This window comes from Patagioenas fasciata, chromosome Z (genome assembly GCF_037038585.1).
Source record: "Patagioenas fasciata isolate bPatFas1 chromosome Z, bPatFas1.hap1, whole genome shotgun sequence".
Lineage (NCBI taxonomy): Eukaryota > Metazoa > Chordata > Aves > Columbiformes > Columbidae > Patagioenas > Patagioenas fasciata.
In genome coordinates this window covers 63,933,710-63,949,087 of record NC_092560.1, presented here as the reverse complement: position 1 = coordinate 63,949,087, position 15,378 = coordinate 63,933,710, and the positions used below count along the sequence as shown (strand labels likewise).

Below are 15,378 nucleotides of genomic sequence, written 5' to 3'. Positions count from 1 at the left end.
GCATTACTGCTTTTGAGATCATTATGAACTTTTGAGCACTGTATAATAATAAAGCTTCCATAATTTTCACTAGCTAACCACAATAACAGAACTAGTTTTAACGTAGCTTGTTCAAACTTATAGATCACTAAAACCAAAACAAACAGGCATGTTTTATTCAAATTAGTATGTTCTACAGTTGTAATATGGATCATTGGCTGGGTCAGTGTCCTGTGTACAGTAAGTCATTTAAAAACTAGTGATGTCTTCAAAGCATTGCTTCTTATTTCACATATTTTATAATCGCATACAAATACTGACATTATGTTCTCATCTCTAATCTAATAAGAATATTCTGTATTGATTTTGAAAGATATGTGGTGAAAAATATATTCTTATGGTGCTTAAGCCGTGTGTTTTTAATTGCTCAAATATTACTTTGTTTTAATATCCTTTTTATGTTTTCTAATTTTTTACAGATTCTGACAACAAAGGTGTGAATTCTGGTCGCTTGGTTGCTTGCATAACCACTTTGTTCTTATTCAGCAAAATCAGGCCCCAGCTAATGGTCAAACATGCCATGACCATGCAACCATACCTGACCACTAAATGTAGTGTAAGTAAAGAAATTTTTTTTTCCCTCTATAATTAATCGAGGAAGTGAATGGCTGTCTAGTATACTTGATGAAATCAAAGGTAGGAAAAGAAAAATTAAAATCATGAGTTCATTTTGTGGGCATCATGGCTTCTGAAGACACTAGATCTTTTTGATGATCGCTAGGGCTATTTTTTTTGTATTCCCCCGTAAGACAGTCTAGCTCACAAAAATGGTCAAGAGCTGTAATGCTGAACCACCCACTCCAGTAAAATGACCCCCCTTCTCTGAAATGTTGTGGCACGTTCTACCATTTTGATTAGCACAACTGGATCGGTGGAGGTTGTGATGAACCCTTGATCTGGCAGGAAGGAGCAGAGCAGGATCATGCAGCCATGGCTCAAGGTGGAGCGTGGCTTGGAGGGTGACAGTAATCCATTGCATTAGGTCAGCTGCACATCGCAGGCTTGAGAGTCCTTGTTAACAGCTTAGACTGTAGGTATAGCCTAGCATTTTCCAGACTGAGCCTTGAATCGTTCTCTAGGCATGTTTGCAACAGACTTTTAAAGCTGCTTCTGATCAAACAATATAGGAAATGGTTATCTGATAATTTACTTGCTGCAGTCATAGTGGGTTACATCAGATGAGACAAAATGTAGAATTACCACTGTCAGCTTGAATATGTTGAATAGCTTGATAGTAGCATTTGGGAATTATCCTATCCTGATTAGTGAGCTTGATTTGTCAAAAAAGTAGATTTCTAGCAGGTTATATCTGTAATAGATAAATTCTTTCCATAGATTACTCGCTTAGAATACATACACAGTCATGACAACGCAAACAAGTAATAATTTTGATTGTAATTTCTACATTTCTGTACATTATAGTCTGTTTGGTTTAAGGCACATAGAGTCATAATGCAGCTTCATTTTGTTGCTGATACCTGTTTGCAGATGTTGTGTATTCTCTAGTGTGCATGTGTCAGGAAGACTTCCTAGATTTATTGTAAGACTTCAAAAACTTATCCAGACAAGTTTTCAGGTCTGTCACAGCCTTGATGAAAGGTGAATTTCTGCTTATATGGATTTTTTTCTTTCCAGAAGTTCTGTAGAAGATGGAACAAGCTGTCATAATAAGATGTAATTTCATAGCAGATGCAAACTTTGTAAACATTCTTTTAGATCATTATCAAATACCTTACATGAATTGGTATATTTGACTATGAGTGCATGTTAATAATACTTACAGGTATTTAGCTTATAGGTTACATGACAAAAAATGTTAAATGCTACAAATACTGTTGTTTCAGACACAGAATGATTTCATGGTGATCTGCAATGTTGCAAAAATCTTAGAGCTTGTAGTGCCACTAATGGAGCACCCAAGTGAGACTTTTCTTGCCACTATTGAGGAAGATCTCATGAAACTCATCATCAAATATGGCATGACGGTAAGCTTTTAATTGCTACTGTTCAATTGATTCAATTCCACATTGTGAAATACGTGGTTTTGACTTAAAGAAAGTCTGTCTTCATTATGAAGATAACTTTCAAGCCATGAGAAATCAGTGTACTTGTTTTACTGGAGTTTGTATGTGTTGTGGCTATATTTTAATGAGTTTGAGCAGGTTTTCAGAGCAGTCTAGGAGATGGACAGTATATCTGGTGGACTGTTAGCTTTAGTTCAGCATAGCTTTTTCCTACATAACTTCACAAAAATCTCAGTTTAACTTCTAAACATATAATTCATTTGTTCTTTATTCCTCCTAGGTTGTTCAGCACTGTGTGAGCTGTCTTGGGGCTGTTGTGAACAAGGTCACCCAAAACTACAAATTTGTGTGGGCCTGTTTTAATAGATACTATGGTAGGTAGAACCGCAACATGTAGTTGTCGCTTTTCAGTTTTGGCTACAAGTCTTATCTTGGTGACGAACCACAATTACTGTGATCAAAACATTTATCTTACTTTAGGTGCACTTTCGAAATTAAAAAGTCAACACCAAGAAGACCCCAACAGTACAATACTTACTGCCAATAAGCCAGCACTCCTTAGATCACTTTTCACTGTTGGAGCACTGTGTCGGCATTTTGATTTTGATCAGGAAGATTTTAAGGGTAGCAGTAAGGTAAAATAACTTGCATTTACTTTCCATGTCTTAGATGTATTGAATGCTCCACTTTAATTTGAAAGCAGATTATTCCTAGCCCCTTAAAGCTATGTGTCTTTTCATAATGCATACAGTATACCGTTTTGGTTTTTAAATACATTGTTTTGCAAAGACCATACAGTAAGATTGTGTTTTTCCGTTTCTTTTTGATACTTATATGCTTTTTATAAGAGATTAAAGACATCTAATTCATTTTCAAATAGCTATTATTTTTGTTTTCATTTGCTCAGGTTAACATTAAGGATAAAGTGCTTGAACTGCTGATGTATTTTACAAAGCATTCAGATGAAGAAGTACAGACAAAAGCTATTATTGGCCTTGGTAAGAAATAGTAATAGCTCTTATTATTCTACTATAGCAAAAATCCACACATATCAGTAAGAATTAATGTATTTGTTAATAGCAAGGGACTTTGTTTAAAAGCAGAATTTACTGTGCATTTTGTTTGAGAACTGGCTATACAAAAGGTTGCATGCTAGTTGCATACTTCTGCAGCAGAGTGGATGCTTTTGACAGTGAATGCCTTTTGCTGTGTGAACAAGCCTTAAATTGTAGTGGATTTCCAAAATAATGGAGATGTTATTTTTTCTCTACATGCAAGTATCTTCTAAGTCCAAATCTTGTTTTTGTGTCCACAAAGTATAGTTAAAAAATAATCAACCTAGAAATAGTGCTGGAAAAACTTTAAGCATTTTAAGTGTAGGAGCAGATACACTGCAGGAGTCAAGGGGACTCAAGCAGTTTATAGCAGACAGGTAGTGCTCTGAGATTTCACAAGGCATTGAGATGGTCATAGTCTAGATGTTAGAGTTTCTTTTGGGATTTTAGCTATATTTCACTTTTAAATAGGTTCTTTATCTGAAGGCACTACTGTGGTATTTCAATGACTTGCAGTTGTACATGAGCTGCCATTAAATGGTTTGTATCATGTCCATCCTCTGCTTATGGACTAAAGCTGTACATGTGAGAGAATCTTTCTGGAGCAAATAAGCCTCAGTTTCTGGAAAAATTCAGTTCATGTTTATGGCTTAGTCTAAAGAAAGTGGTTTCCCCAGCACCTGAGCTTGCATTCTGGAGTTTAACTGTGGACAAGAACTTGCCTCTTAATCCTGCTGTTTAGGTGGCTTTTTAGATATCCTGCTTCAGTTCAGGGCAGGGAGGGCTCTGAGGATAAGGACCAAGACTGAGTCTTTATTTGATATTCAGTGAGAAACACTTGTGATATTTATAAATTTTTCCACATTTGCTCTGCCTTTATATGAATAACTCTTCACAGTTTCAACAGATTGTTCTTCTCCACAATGGGTAATTTTTAGTAATGTTATTCCTTTGTTCTTGTGAGAACTCCTAGTCATTCAGATTCAGGCTACTAAGCTTGACATGTCCATGTAGAAAAGCAATACTGTTTGGGCTAGAAAAACTATGATGTGAGGAGACAAATTTCGTACCTCTATTTTGAAGAAAGACTTAAAAAAGCAGAAATAGTATTTCTAGATTATAATAACATGGAATTATTTCCTATTTTTTCCCCACCCTTAGGATTTGCATTTATACAACACCCAAGTTTAATGTTTGAGCAGGAAGTGAAGACTCTCTACAACAGCATTCTTTCAGATAAGAACTGTTCAGTAAACTTAAAAATCCAGGTATTAAAAAACCTTCAGACCTACTTGCAGGAGGAGGATACACGTATGCAGCAGGCAGACAGAGACTGTAAGTGTCAAGTTCTTCTGTATTAATGAGGCACACAAAATCTAACTTTCTGGCATACTATTACTAGATATGTGAACTGAGTTGAGTAAGATTGTTCTACGAGCAGTAATATTGCACACAAAGTATCTTGGAATTGTTTTTGAAAGTTCATTATGTGCATAGGTATATACACATTATATGTGCATTATTTACATCCTGGAAGTAATCCAGAATGCATAATTATTGTAATTATGGTAGTAGTGCTTCTAATCAAAAGCTCCTCTAAGGTTAACTTGCAGATAGACAATAATAAATACAACATAAGAAATATTTTAAATTCAATACCTTAAAGATCAGCATGTGTCAAGTAGTGGCAAAGTAAATGATTATACTGTGTTGAGTGTGCTATTGCTTTTGTCCTTTTTACAGGGAAAAAAGTAGCAAAACAGGAAGACCTGAAAGAAATGGGTGATATTTCCTCAGGGATGAGTAGTTCCATCATGCAGCTATATCTCAAACAGGTCCTTGAGGCTTTCTTTCATACCCAGTCCAATGTACGCCACTTTGCTCTAAATGTCATTGCACTGACGTTAAACCAGGGTCTCATCCATCCTGTTCAGGTATGGTATTTGTTACTCAGGTTCTCAGAGGTTGTCTTGGTATATAAATATCCAGTTTTTCTCTTCCAACTATGTTACAGTAATTTCTTATTGTAAAACGTGGCCTTCACAGAAAGCATATTTAAATCTGTTTTACATTGTTTAGCCAATGAGATTTCAAATGCTGTGTTTTCTGGTTTTGGATCGAGATGTAAAAACCCAACCAGTGCCTAATGACCCCGTACAAATGTACATTGGAGCATATTTCTGTTATAAATTTCAGGTGTATGCCAACTTGTTTTCTTCACTTGATTCTTTATCCTGGAAAACATCAGCTTGCTTCCACCTCAGTCCCAATGTCCTCCAAACACTATGGAATTCCAGAGTCATTGTCAGAATTTCAGTCATCACCTCCATTATTCCTTGCTTACATCATATTTTTGTAATTATTTTTTTATACTGCTGCCATTGTGAATGTTCAGTCATAATTGTGGGGTTTTTTTAGTGGCATTTTTTGTAGTGTAAATTGACTATAGAGTTAAAAGGAAATAGCAGCTGAAACCTCACACACTTCTGTCAGTTATCATGCTGGTCTCTCCTTTCTTCTATACTATTTGCTTGCAGAAAGTAGTCGGGGAGTAAGTTGCATAGTTCCCTAATCTAGTTTCTGCAGTAGTCAGAATGTAGGAAGAACAGCAGTATCATAGAAGAAAGAAGACTGAGAAAGAGGAGGTACAATGAATAATCATTTCGTTTATTTTTCAAGTGTGTGCCGTACTTAATTGCTATGGGCACAGATCCAGAGCCCTCTATGCGAAATAAAGCTGACCAGCAGTTGGTGGAAATAGACAAAAAATATGCTGGGTTCATTCACGTAAGTAATTCTAATTTAATGTTATACAAAATGTTATGTTCTCTAGTGATTTAAACCTGAATATTCCTCAGCTGCAGAAAAAGAATATAAAGTAACAGCTAAACAATAACTATAAGCATTTGTAAGTAAGATCTTGACTCTCCCCTGTTTGGAGATTTCTGTTCTTGGAAACAAAAAGGACATAATAATTTGCAGCGTCTCTTCCAGTCAAAACTTTAATTTATAGTTCATCATAATAGTTTCCTCACTGAACAGTACTTAAGAGCATTTATTTTAAAAGAGGTAAGGATATCTGTTTCATAATGTTTAGCAATGATTTTCCTGTGTCAGCGGGATGTTTCTAAACGAATTTACAGTGAAAGCTATTCACAATACGTTTTGATCTCTGCCACAAGTTCTGTTTTAATCTACATGACAACTCAAAAGATAGTATCACCTCAGTGCATGTTTTAAAGTTAAACTTCAGGTAAGCATCCTCTTAAATTTTAGTGCTTTGAAAACAGTAGTTTAAATAAAAATAAGTATATTTCCATTTCAGATGAAAGCGGTGGCTGGTATGAAGATGTCTTACCAAGTACAACAGGCTATCAATACCTGCCCAAAAGATCCTGTAAGAGGTTTTAGACATGATGAATCATCCAGTGCATTGTGTTCACACCTGTACTCCATGATCCGAGGGAACCGTCAACACAGACGAGCATTTCTAATTTCTTTACTCAACCTCTTTGATGATACTGCAGTAAGCATGGCATTTCTTTCGCTTAAAAAGAAACCAGAATACAGCATTACAAGCTCAAATTCTCCCTTCACAATGTATTTAATGACATAATTATTGATAATATAATTTTCCTGGTGTGCTTTGTTTTGCTTTGCAATATAAGGTATTTACCTATATAGTATAATGCGTTTGTTCCTTTTCCATTATTCTGTACCTTTCTATACCCAGTTTGGACTGATCAGAAATAATACATCTTCAAGTATGAGTGAATTTTATCTATATGTGTTGTTTAGAGTGAGTTTGAGGGTGAAAGTAGAAAAAATTTTGTGATCATGTTTTTGCTCTAGATTATTAAGAAGAGAGGTTAAGTGTATAAATCTGAGATATTTGTATGTGTATTTATGTGTACTTTTGTTTTTTTAATTTCCAGAAAACAGAGGTGAATATGCTCTTGTACATAGCAGACAATCTAGCTTGTTTTCCTTATCAAACACAGGAGGAGCCATTGTTTATAATGCATCATATAGACATTACACTATCAGTTTCTGGTAGTAACCTACTACAGTCATTTAAAGAGGTATGTACATTTATATTTCAGTATATTTATTATGGTGGCAACATAAGCTTCTATATAATTTGGTCAATTTTTCAGCGAATACAGTACCATTATTATTATATGGACCAGTAGCATTACTTTGTAAGAAGTTAAAAAACAAGCAACACATCCTGTTCTGCCCTGCATCTGGTAGACAGTAGTTAACAACTCTTGTTATATTGCTGGCTACAGTTTTAAAAAATAATTATTAATTTTGAGATCTTAATGTCAAATCTATTAGCATTCCCTGATATGGCTGAATAATAAGTAATTGCATGCATCTGGAAGCACATGAACCCAGAATCATCATGAAATACCAGTTTATTGTGATTGTTTTTATAACTTTAATAATAAAATGCCATTGGATGTTCATTTTGTTATCAAGTAGCTGATGGCAATTGCATGTGTGTTGCCTGAGAGACTTAAATACATTGTTTGTTGCAAGAAAAGAATGCCCAATATATCTTTTCTTAAGGTAGAATATAAGAACCTAAATCACAATACGGTATCTGTTGTTATGGCAATACACAACCCTGTAACAAAAAGGCCTCTGCTGCTTAAAGACTTCAATGTCTTCATTTCCTGGACAACTTTAACAATAGAAGGTAACAAACTGTCAGGAAGCAAACTTGTTTCTAGAGTGTCCAATCTGACTAGTAACTACTAGTCAGTGTTGGTGCCTGGAAAGTACACTGCTTTGAACTCTCACCCTACCCGAGTCGATTTTAAGCTGCTAGAAAGAGACAGTATGTCTTTCAAATAGGAGAGCAATGTGTACCATCCAGCACAGAAAGAATGAGATCCCGCTTAAGATATCTTGTGTTCTACATTATGAAAAATCACACTATGTCTGTAATAATGCACGTGCGAAATTCTGTAGCTCTACAGGTAGTAGAATTGGTTAGTATTACTACTGCGTATGGTCACTTGAAGGTTTCTCTGGTCAGCAGTGTACTTAGTGTTGTAGAATTTTAAGAGACAAGGATTAAAGCAAGCTTGGATTTGTCTGTGCCAGTGTACATATGGAAATCTACATGACATAGAGAAATTATATCCAGCTGAAAGAGAAACAGATATTCTTCCTGATTTAATGTGTTTGGCCCTCTACTGCATTTTACTGCCACCGCTAGCAAATTTGAGCAGCCTTTTTAGGAGTAACCTATCAGTGGATACTTATTGCTTCAGTTCCTTCTGTACCCACCTTGCAAAAAATGAGCTTTGGATCAAATTTTCAGCATCTTTTTACCATAAATAATTTTTGTTTTGAATATCAAGTTATAAATTAATAACATTGTTCAGGGAATTCTTGTTAATTTAAGCCAGTAATGATTTTTGAATGATTTTTTTTTTTAGAAACATACATGATGCTACTTACTCTAATTTTGGAATGTGTGTTAATTTCTGTCTCACAGTCTATGGTGAAAGACAAAAAAAAGGAAAGAAAACCTTCATCAGATGAGGAGACTGAAAGTGACAGTAACAGTGGTAGTGACAGTGAAAGTGAGGAGGAAGCTTCAAAGCCTCGGAGGTTGCGGAAACGAGTAGAATCTGATTCAGATTCCGATGAAGAAAATGATATAAATTCTGTGATGAAATGTTTACCAGAAAATTCAGCTCCTTTAATTGAATTTGCCAATGTTTCCCAAGGCATATTGTTACTGTTGATGCTGAAACAGCATTTAAAGAACCTCTGTGGATTCTCTGATAGGTAAGGATATTTAGGTAATAGGCCATCTTGTAATCTAGGGAGTTCTTTGTAAGGATAAAGTTTGGAAGGTGATTTTTATAGTTGGTTGTAATGAATTGTTTAAGCCATAGATTTGTATAAGAGAAAAAACAAATGTGTTAAGTTGAATGAAATTAAACTTTGGCTTAAAAAAGCAATTCTTACCAGGGTCTCTCTTGCATATGGAATAGAATTTTTAAAACTTTTCCTTGAAGCTGCTTTGAACTTTCCTTAAAAGCCCTTCCCTGTTGTTTTCTTTAAACAGTAAAATTCAGAAATATTCTCCATCTGAATCTGCAAAAGTTTATGATAAAGCGATAAACAGGAAGACAGGAGTGCATTTCCATCCAAAACAAACTCTGGATTTTTTGCGGAGTGATATGGCTAATTCCAAGATCACTGAAGAAGTGAAGAGGAGTATAGTAAAACAGTACTTAGATGTAAGTAAACTTTCTTTGTGGAAAACCTGGAAAACTAGGTAACACAGTGTTAAGTGTGAAATTAGGTGCTGATGTATTGGACGGATGTTTCAAAAGTTAATACTTCCTGACAATCTTACCTGATGTACTGGTAACTTACCACTTCTTTGCAGGATGTTTAGCAGATCTATCTTTCAAAGACTTCTAATAAGTTTAAACACAATGAAAATTAATTTCAGCTAAAGGATATTCATCTTTATGAAGTGTTTTCTAATTTGTGTTATCCATGTTGTATACCTCTCCCATATAACTTGTTCACTTTATCTGTGACCGTTTCCATAAGAGGAACTGAGAGCAGATCTAGTGTATTTGCTGCCTCACCTACCCGTAGCCTTTAAATATCAATTAGAGAAAACTTACAGTTTTGGAAACACAGGAAGAAAGCTTTTACATATCTACTGAAACAAGAGAGGAAAGTAAAAAGCTTGTAGAACAAACATAAGCTATAACTTTGAAGTTGTCTGCTATTTGTTTCACCCTGTTTCTTTACCTTTCCATTTGTTTTTTATTTAATATAACTGTGATATAACTGTCTATTTTTGAAGTTACAATGTGGACCTGTCTGGTGTTTTTTAATAGTTCAAGCTCCTTATGGAACATTTGGATCCTGATGAAGAGGAAGAAGATGGAGAGGTGTCAGCTAGCACAAATGCTCGGAACAAAGCAATTACCTCGCTGCTTGGAGGAGGCAGCCCTAAAAACAATGCAGCTGAGACAGAGGACGATGAAAGTGATGGGGAGGATAGAGGAGGAGGCACTTCAGGGGTGAGGCGGAGGAGGAGTCAACGTATTTCGCAGCGTATTACGTAAAATGATTTTTATGTGCTTATAAATGTCAGTCTATTATATTAAATGTACACCAAGTAATGTAATCCACATGAAAGAAAGCATTTTGTAGATAGAGATTCTCTACTTAACCGTTTATACAACTTTTGTAGAAAGTTTAACAGAAAAGACAATAAAAAAAAAAAACTAGACAATGAGATTTATCCCATATAAAAAGTTATTAATTTTCCTTTGGAATGTACTGTGTGTTATCCTTTCTATTGTTGCCAAGTTTATATGTAGCTTTATGATTCATGTGTATATATAATTTTATATATCAATAAGAGATAAAGACACGGGTACAAATTAAGAGTATGTGGTTTTACAAGGATATGTTAACCCCTTGGCGCTGGCGGTCGCGGTGCGTCTCATTGCCGGCAATGGAATGTGTGCCGGGAAATCCCAACTCCCGGCGTCAAGGGATTAAAAGCAATAAAAGCAATAATTTCACTAAAGTTCTTTTGTGTAACACTTGGTCTTTTTTCCCCCCAATGTTTTAGTCATTGAGAAGGTCAAAACGAAATTCAGACTCTACGGAGTTGGCAGCACAGATGAATGAAAGTGTTGATGTCATGGATGTCATCGCTATTTGCTGTCCAAAGTACAAAGACCGACCACAAATTGCAAGAGTAGTACAGAAAACCAGCAATGGCTTCAGTGTTCAGTGGATGGCAGGCTCCTACAGTGGCTCCTGGACTGAGGCTAAGCGCCGTGATGGCCGCAAACTGGTGCCTTGGGTAGACACTATTAAAGAGTCAGACATTATTTACAAAAAAATTGCTCTAACGAGTGCTAATAAGCTGACTAATAAAGTTGTGCAGACTTTACGATCGCTGTATGCCGCCAAGGATGGAACTTCCAGCTAATGAATTTGTACATGCAGCCAAATTTACAGGAATTGAAATAACAGAAAAACTTGAAATACCAACTTTCTGGCAAAAAAAAAAAATCAGTTAAATGAAGAGTAAGAATGGAACCTGCGACGCAGGAAAAAAGAAGGAAATGTTTGGTAAACATTTTTGTGGGAGCTTCCTTCGCTGTTGTGCAGCAGAAACTTCTCAGTTCATTTTTACTCCCACTGTATTATAGTTTAACAAAAAAATTGTTTATATCTTGGAAAAAAACTTTCTGTTTAAAAAAAATAAACAAGTGAATGTTGGAAATTAGTCTGTTAATGTTCTTAATAAAGTGTTCTTGGAGTTTAACCTAGCAGCGGATGGCTTTCTTTAGCTTAGCCCAGTTTCCAGGGAAGCATTGTTTTTCCAGGCTGTAAAATGGCAGAATCTCCTGGATATATAATTTATTCTGTTGAAGAAAAAAAAAAAAAGGAAAAAGGAAAAAAAAAAAGAGAAAAAAAAAAAAGCATGCAGTATCTATGACCTATCTGCAGGAGGAGTTTTTGTAAATGTAGATTTTGATGTATTAGGTCACCCTGAAACAATACAAGAAAAGGGATCCCCAGCAAACCTGGTGGAACAAATACTGCAATAAATTTTTTTACTTCTCTTTGTTACTTGTCTGTTTCCATTTGAATTTCTTACTGTAAAGATCTGTTTAAATCCATTTATATTATTTTGCAGTCTTTTCTGTAAAATTTACTATATCAGTGGTTTTCAAAACAAGGCATAAAATATTGTTTATACAATTTGTATAGGCTGACTTCTGAATAATTGGTATCTTTTTATTTTTATCCCTCGAAGGGTGTAAACACAAGTTAACTCCAGGTTTTTATTGTATCCTGCAATATTTAGTATTAACTATATGATTTAGCACTGTGCCAAACACATTTTCAAGAGTACATTTTGATATAAAAAGAAACTATAGTTTTTTCCTTGTATGCTTCAATTTCTTTCTAGTGCTGTCCAAATGGTAATTTATGGCAGATTAAATTTGGGGAAAGCTGGGTCACTATTGTGCTTGGGCTGGCTGGCCATGTCTGCATTTCTCTGGGTTCGCACAGAGAGGGGAAATAGCTACCAGTATCTGAGGAGTGAATGGGTATGTCTGGGTAACTACGCCACATTCCTTCACAAATGAATTTGTTAAAAAAATGTTTGTACACTAGACTAATTCTTTTACTAACTGAAAGATGTTTTCGCATTTTGTAAATTGAAAAAATCCGATGCAAGTTTTCAGAAGCATTTGCTTCAACTGTGTTGGCACAGCCTTTCAAGAACAGTTCACCTTCCTAGAGAGTAAGGAAAGCAGCATTTGCAAACAGAAAAAGTCTGGAAGTTAATCTTTCTGGGGACTGTTAAACCCTGCTGTGTTTTCAGATGAATTTGTCTAAAACAGGTGTTCCTCAATAGGTAAATAATTCTTTGTATTATGTTTCTTTTCCAAATTAATTTATGGTGAGAGGTTATTCTTATCAAAGTAGCTTGCAGAATTCAAATATGTTACTTAATTTGTGAGGAACAGTATTCCAAAATATTCTGATGTGAAGAAAAAAAAAAAAAACACAAAAACATTAAACTGAAATTATTAATAACTCCTCAGAATCTAGTTAGTAATTGTTCCTACAGGAAATGCCTTTTTGCCGTTTTACCACTGGAATTTTTCTGAACAGAAATGTGCTAGCATGTTTTTGTTTTCACTGTTAATGGTGTTTTAATCACTGTATGAAAAGCCACTTTTCAGGCTAAGTTAGGTGTTGCTAAAGTAGGGAGAAGTAGAAGAATCAGAAGTCACTCCCCTGCAGCTCTGGAAGCAGAAGATTTTTGTAGCAAACAATGTAATACTGTATTTCTCAGGGCTAGGAGCAGGTTTTGTAGTGGGAAATTCATACTTTGAGAATAGAGGGATTGTATGACATGTAATGTGTTATGAGTTGAAAGAGTTGAACATGCTTCACAAGGAAACTCCTAAATGATAGAAACAAGGATTTAATGCAGATAGAGTCTAAAATGAAGTTGTCTGTTAGCCATTTCTGATGCTATTTCTATTAAAGTGTCTTATTTTTAATAGGTAACACAAATATTTCCTTGTTCATAAACAAATTGTTTCCTTGTCTTGTGGCTTTCCAGTAGCAAAGAAGTTTTTTTTTTTTTTTTAAAATTCAATTTGTTTGGTATTTATTGTAATAAAATTACCAGAAAGAAGTTAAAATTAATCAATAGAAACCTGAAGTCTGGAGTTGTTTTAGTTGAGAGGATTTGGACCATTATTGTTATTATGTGATATGCCAAAGGGGATACATGCTCTTTGATGGGATCTGTTGGCTATGATATAATAGACACTAATTACAGAATAAATTAAAGAGGGTTCTCACTAGTTGAGAGTTGGATTTTCCCCTTCTGTAGCACCTAGAGTAATGTCTAGTTTTGTGTAGCGCATCACAAACATTCAGATTACTTGCTGTGAATGACAAAGTGTTCGTTTTTGGGAAGGGGGTTCCTGCGGGCTCTCACGGGGCTGAGGGAGGACAGAGCCCAAGGTGGCGGCTGTGACCAGCACCGGCACCAGCACCAGCCGCGTTATTGGCAGCAGCACGCACCAAGATAAGGATTTTTCTACATTAAAAAATAAGTGTTCTGGGGTTTGGGTTGGGTTGGTTTGGTTTTTTTGTTTCATTTTGGGTTTGTTGTTTTTTGGGGTTTTTTTAAGTGCTGCAATGCAGTAATGGATACAGTGACAGAATTTTATTTCTTTATGTTGACATAGCTCTGTAGTATTTTTTCACTGTATGGCTATAGATTTTTACCTACATAGCTATCACAATTACTAATTTTTTTTATTCTTACTACTTTCTCCCTTTGAATACAAGTTCTGTATATGGAAACTTGTTGTGGTAGCTTACCTATTGAAGGGATATTGACAGGCTTTTAGAACTAACACTAGCCATATTGTACTTTTTAAGAAGACATGGACACTTCCACAATCTAAATAAGAATGAAATGATTATTTTTAATCTTCCACTTCAGTACTGTAAAATTGCAGAATAATTCTTGACTATTTTCATTATCTACAGCTATAAAAGATCACAATAGTTTTTGAAAAAACTTTAATTATAAATAAGTATTTTTTTAAATGACTCAGTAATGCCCTTTTTGTATTTTTTTGAGGTTCTTTATTGTTTATATTAACAACTCTAACATGTATAAAGGTAGGCATGGGCAATTTTCAGCATACATATTTTAATGAGGTGTGGTCATTTAAAAAAAGCTATTTAAGATTTTAAAATTTGAGTGAAACTTTAGTCTTTGTTTTGCTGTCGTGGTGTCACTAGTGAGAATGTTTTTACTATGGAATAATTAGGCTGTGCTGAACGTTAGCTCTAATGTGAAATACCTTGTAGCACTGAAATAGTTCTTAAATATGTTTTTCGCTCATGACAAACAAGTTTGTAATGGAAACCAAGTCCTCTGTTGCTTGTTGCGCAGCAGGATGTTCTGCCCAAATGCAGGTGTTGGTGATGTTCCAGGTAGTAAGTGGATCGAGTTCAGCTGATCCTTACTGTAAAAATAACATTTTAGCTCCAAACCCCGGGTACTGGTGGAATTGAATTCCAACACCTCATGCTTTTGTTACATGCCCAACACTCCTCAATCTCGTGCCCTAGAAACAGCCCAAGGCACAAGTCCTGTGTCCCGGGTGGGTTCCGCTCACCAAAGAGCCACACCACAACCATACAGAGTTCCCATGTGCCTCAGAGAATCTGTCGTCATTAAAGTACTGAGTTGTAATGGGTGAGTTTTTAATGTAAGTAGTGAGTTTTTAGATTTCATGGTTCCTTGACTAAATGTTAAAGTGTTATTGTTATATACGAATAAATTCATAGTATTTTCATATTTCATTTATTTAAAATAAATGTTTCAAGAGTTCAGTTTGGACCCTTCCAAAATGGAACTTGCAAGTTTTTATCCTAGAATGCGCATACGCTCAGCCGATGGCTTTCTCTTTGTGCTCACAAGGCTCCAGTGATGCCTGGCTCACCTGCAGGGCACCCAGGGAATACATTTGTGGATTATTCTGACAGAATTCCTGCCAGTCCGTGTTCAACCCATCAGACATAACTTCATCCTTCTAATTTCTACATTCTATAGACTTTTTAGCAGGGCCTGTTATGACAGGACAAGGGTAAAGGTTTTAAAGTAAAGGAGGGGAGATTCAGGTTAGACATGAGGAAGA

At 35.4% G+C, this 15,378-nt stretch overlaps 1 protein-coding gene across 8 annotated transcripts in view; it reads left to right on the top strand.

Annotated features, from left to right (window-relative positions):
- NIPBL (NIPBL cohesin loading factor) overlaps positions 1-12,076 on the top strand; it is a 161,781-nt gene extending 149,705 nt beyond the window's left edge. For 7 of the 8 annotated variants that reach the window (XM_065860130.2, XM_071802483.1, XM_065860131.2 and 4 more), the window contains 14 exons: positions 459-595; positions 1,884-2,024; positions 2,344-2,437; positions 2,544-2,698; positions 2,971-3,061; positions 4,280-4,453; positions 4,862-5,052; positions 5,798-5,905; positions 6,444-6,644; positions 7,054-7,200; positions 8,631-8,926; positions 9,210-9,384; positions 10,003-10,188; positions 10,749-12,076. In XM_065860130.2, coding sequence (XP_065716202.1) covers positions 459-595; positions 1,884-2,024; positions 2,344-2,437; positions 2,544-2,698; positions 2,971-3,061; positions 4,280-4,453; positions 4,862-5,052; positions 5,798-5,905; positions 6,444-6,644; positions 7,054-7,200; positions 8,631-8,926; positions 9,210-9,384; positions 10,003-10,188; positions 10,749-11,114 — 2,462 coding nt within the window. In that variant the 3' untranslated portion in view covers positions 11,115-12,076. Of the gene's footprint in view, positions 1-458; positions 596-1,883; positions 2,025-2,343; positions 2,438-2,543; positions 2,699-2,970; positions 3,062-4,279; positions 4,454-4,861; positions 5,053-5,797; positions 5,906-6,443; positions 6,645-7,053; positions 7,201-8,630; positions 8,927-9,209; positions 9,385-10,002; positions 10,230-10,748 lie in introns of all 8 variants that reach the window. The other variant, XM_071802485.1, reaches the window with a different exon arrangement.
- The last annotated feature ends 3,302 nt before the right edge of the window (positions 12,077-15,378 follow it).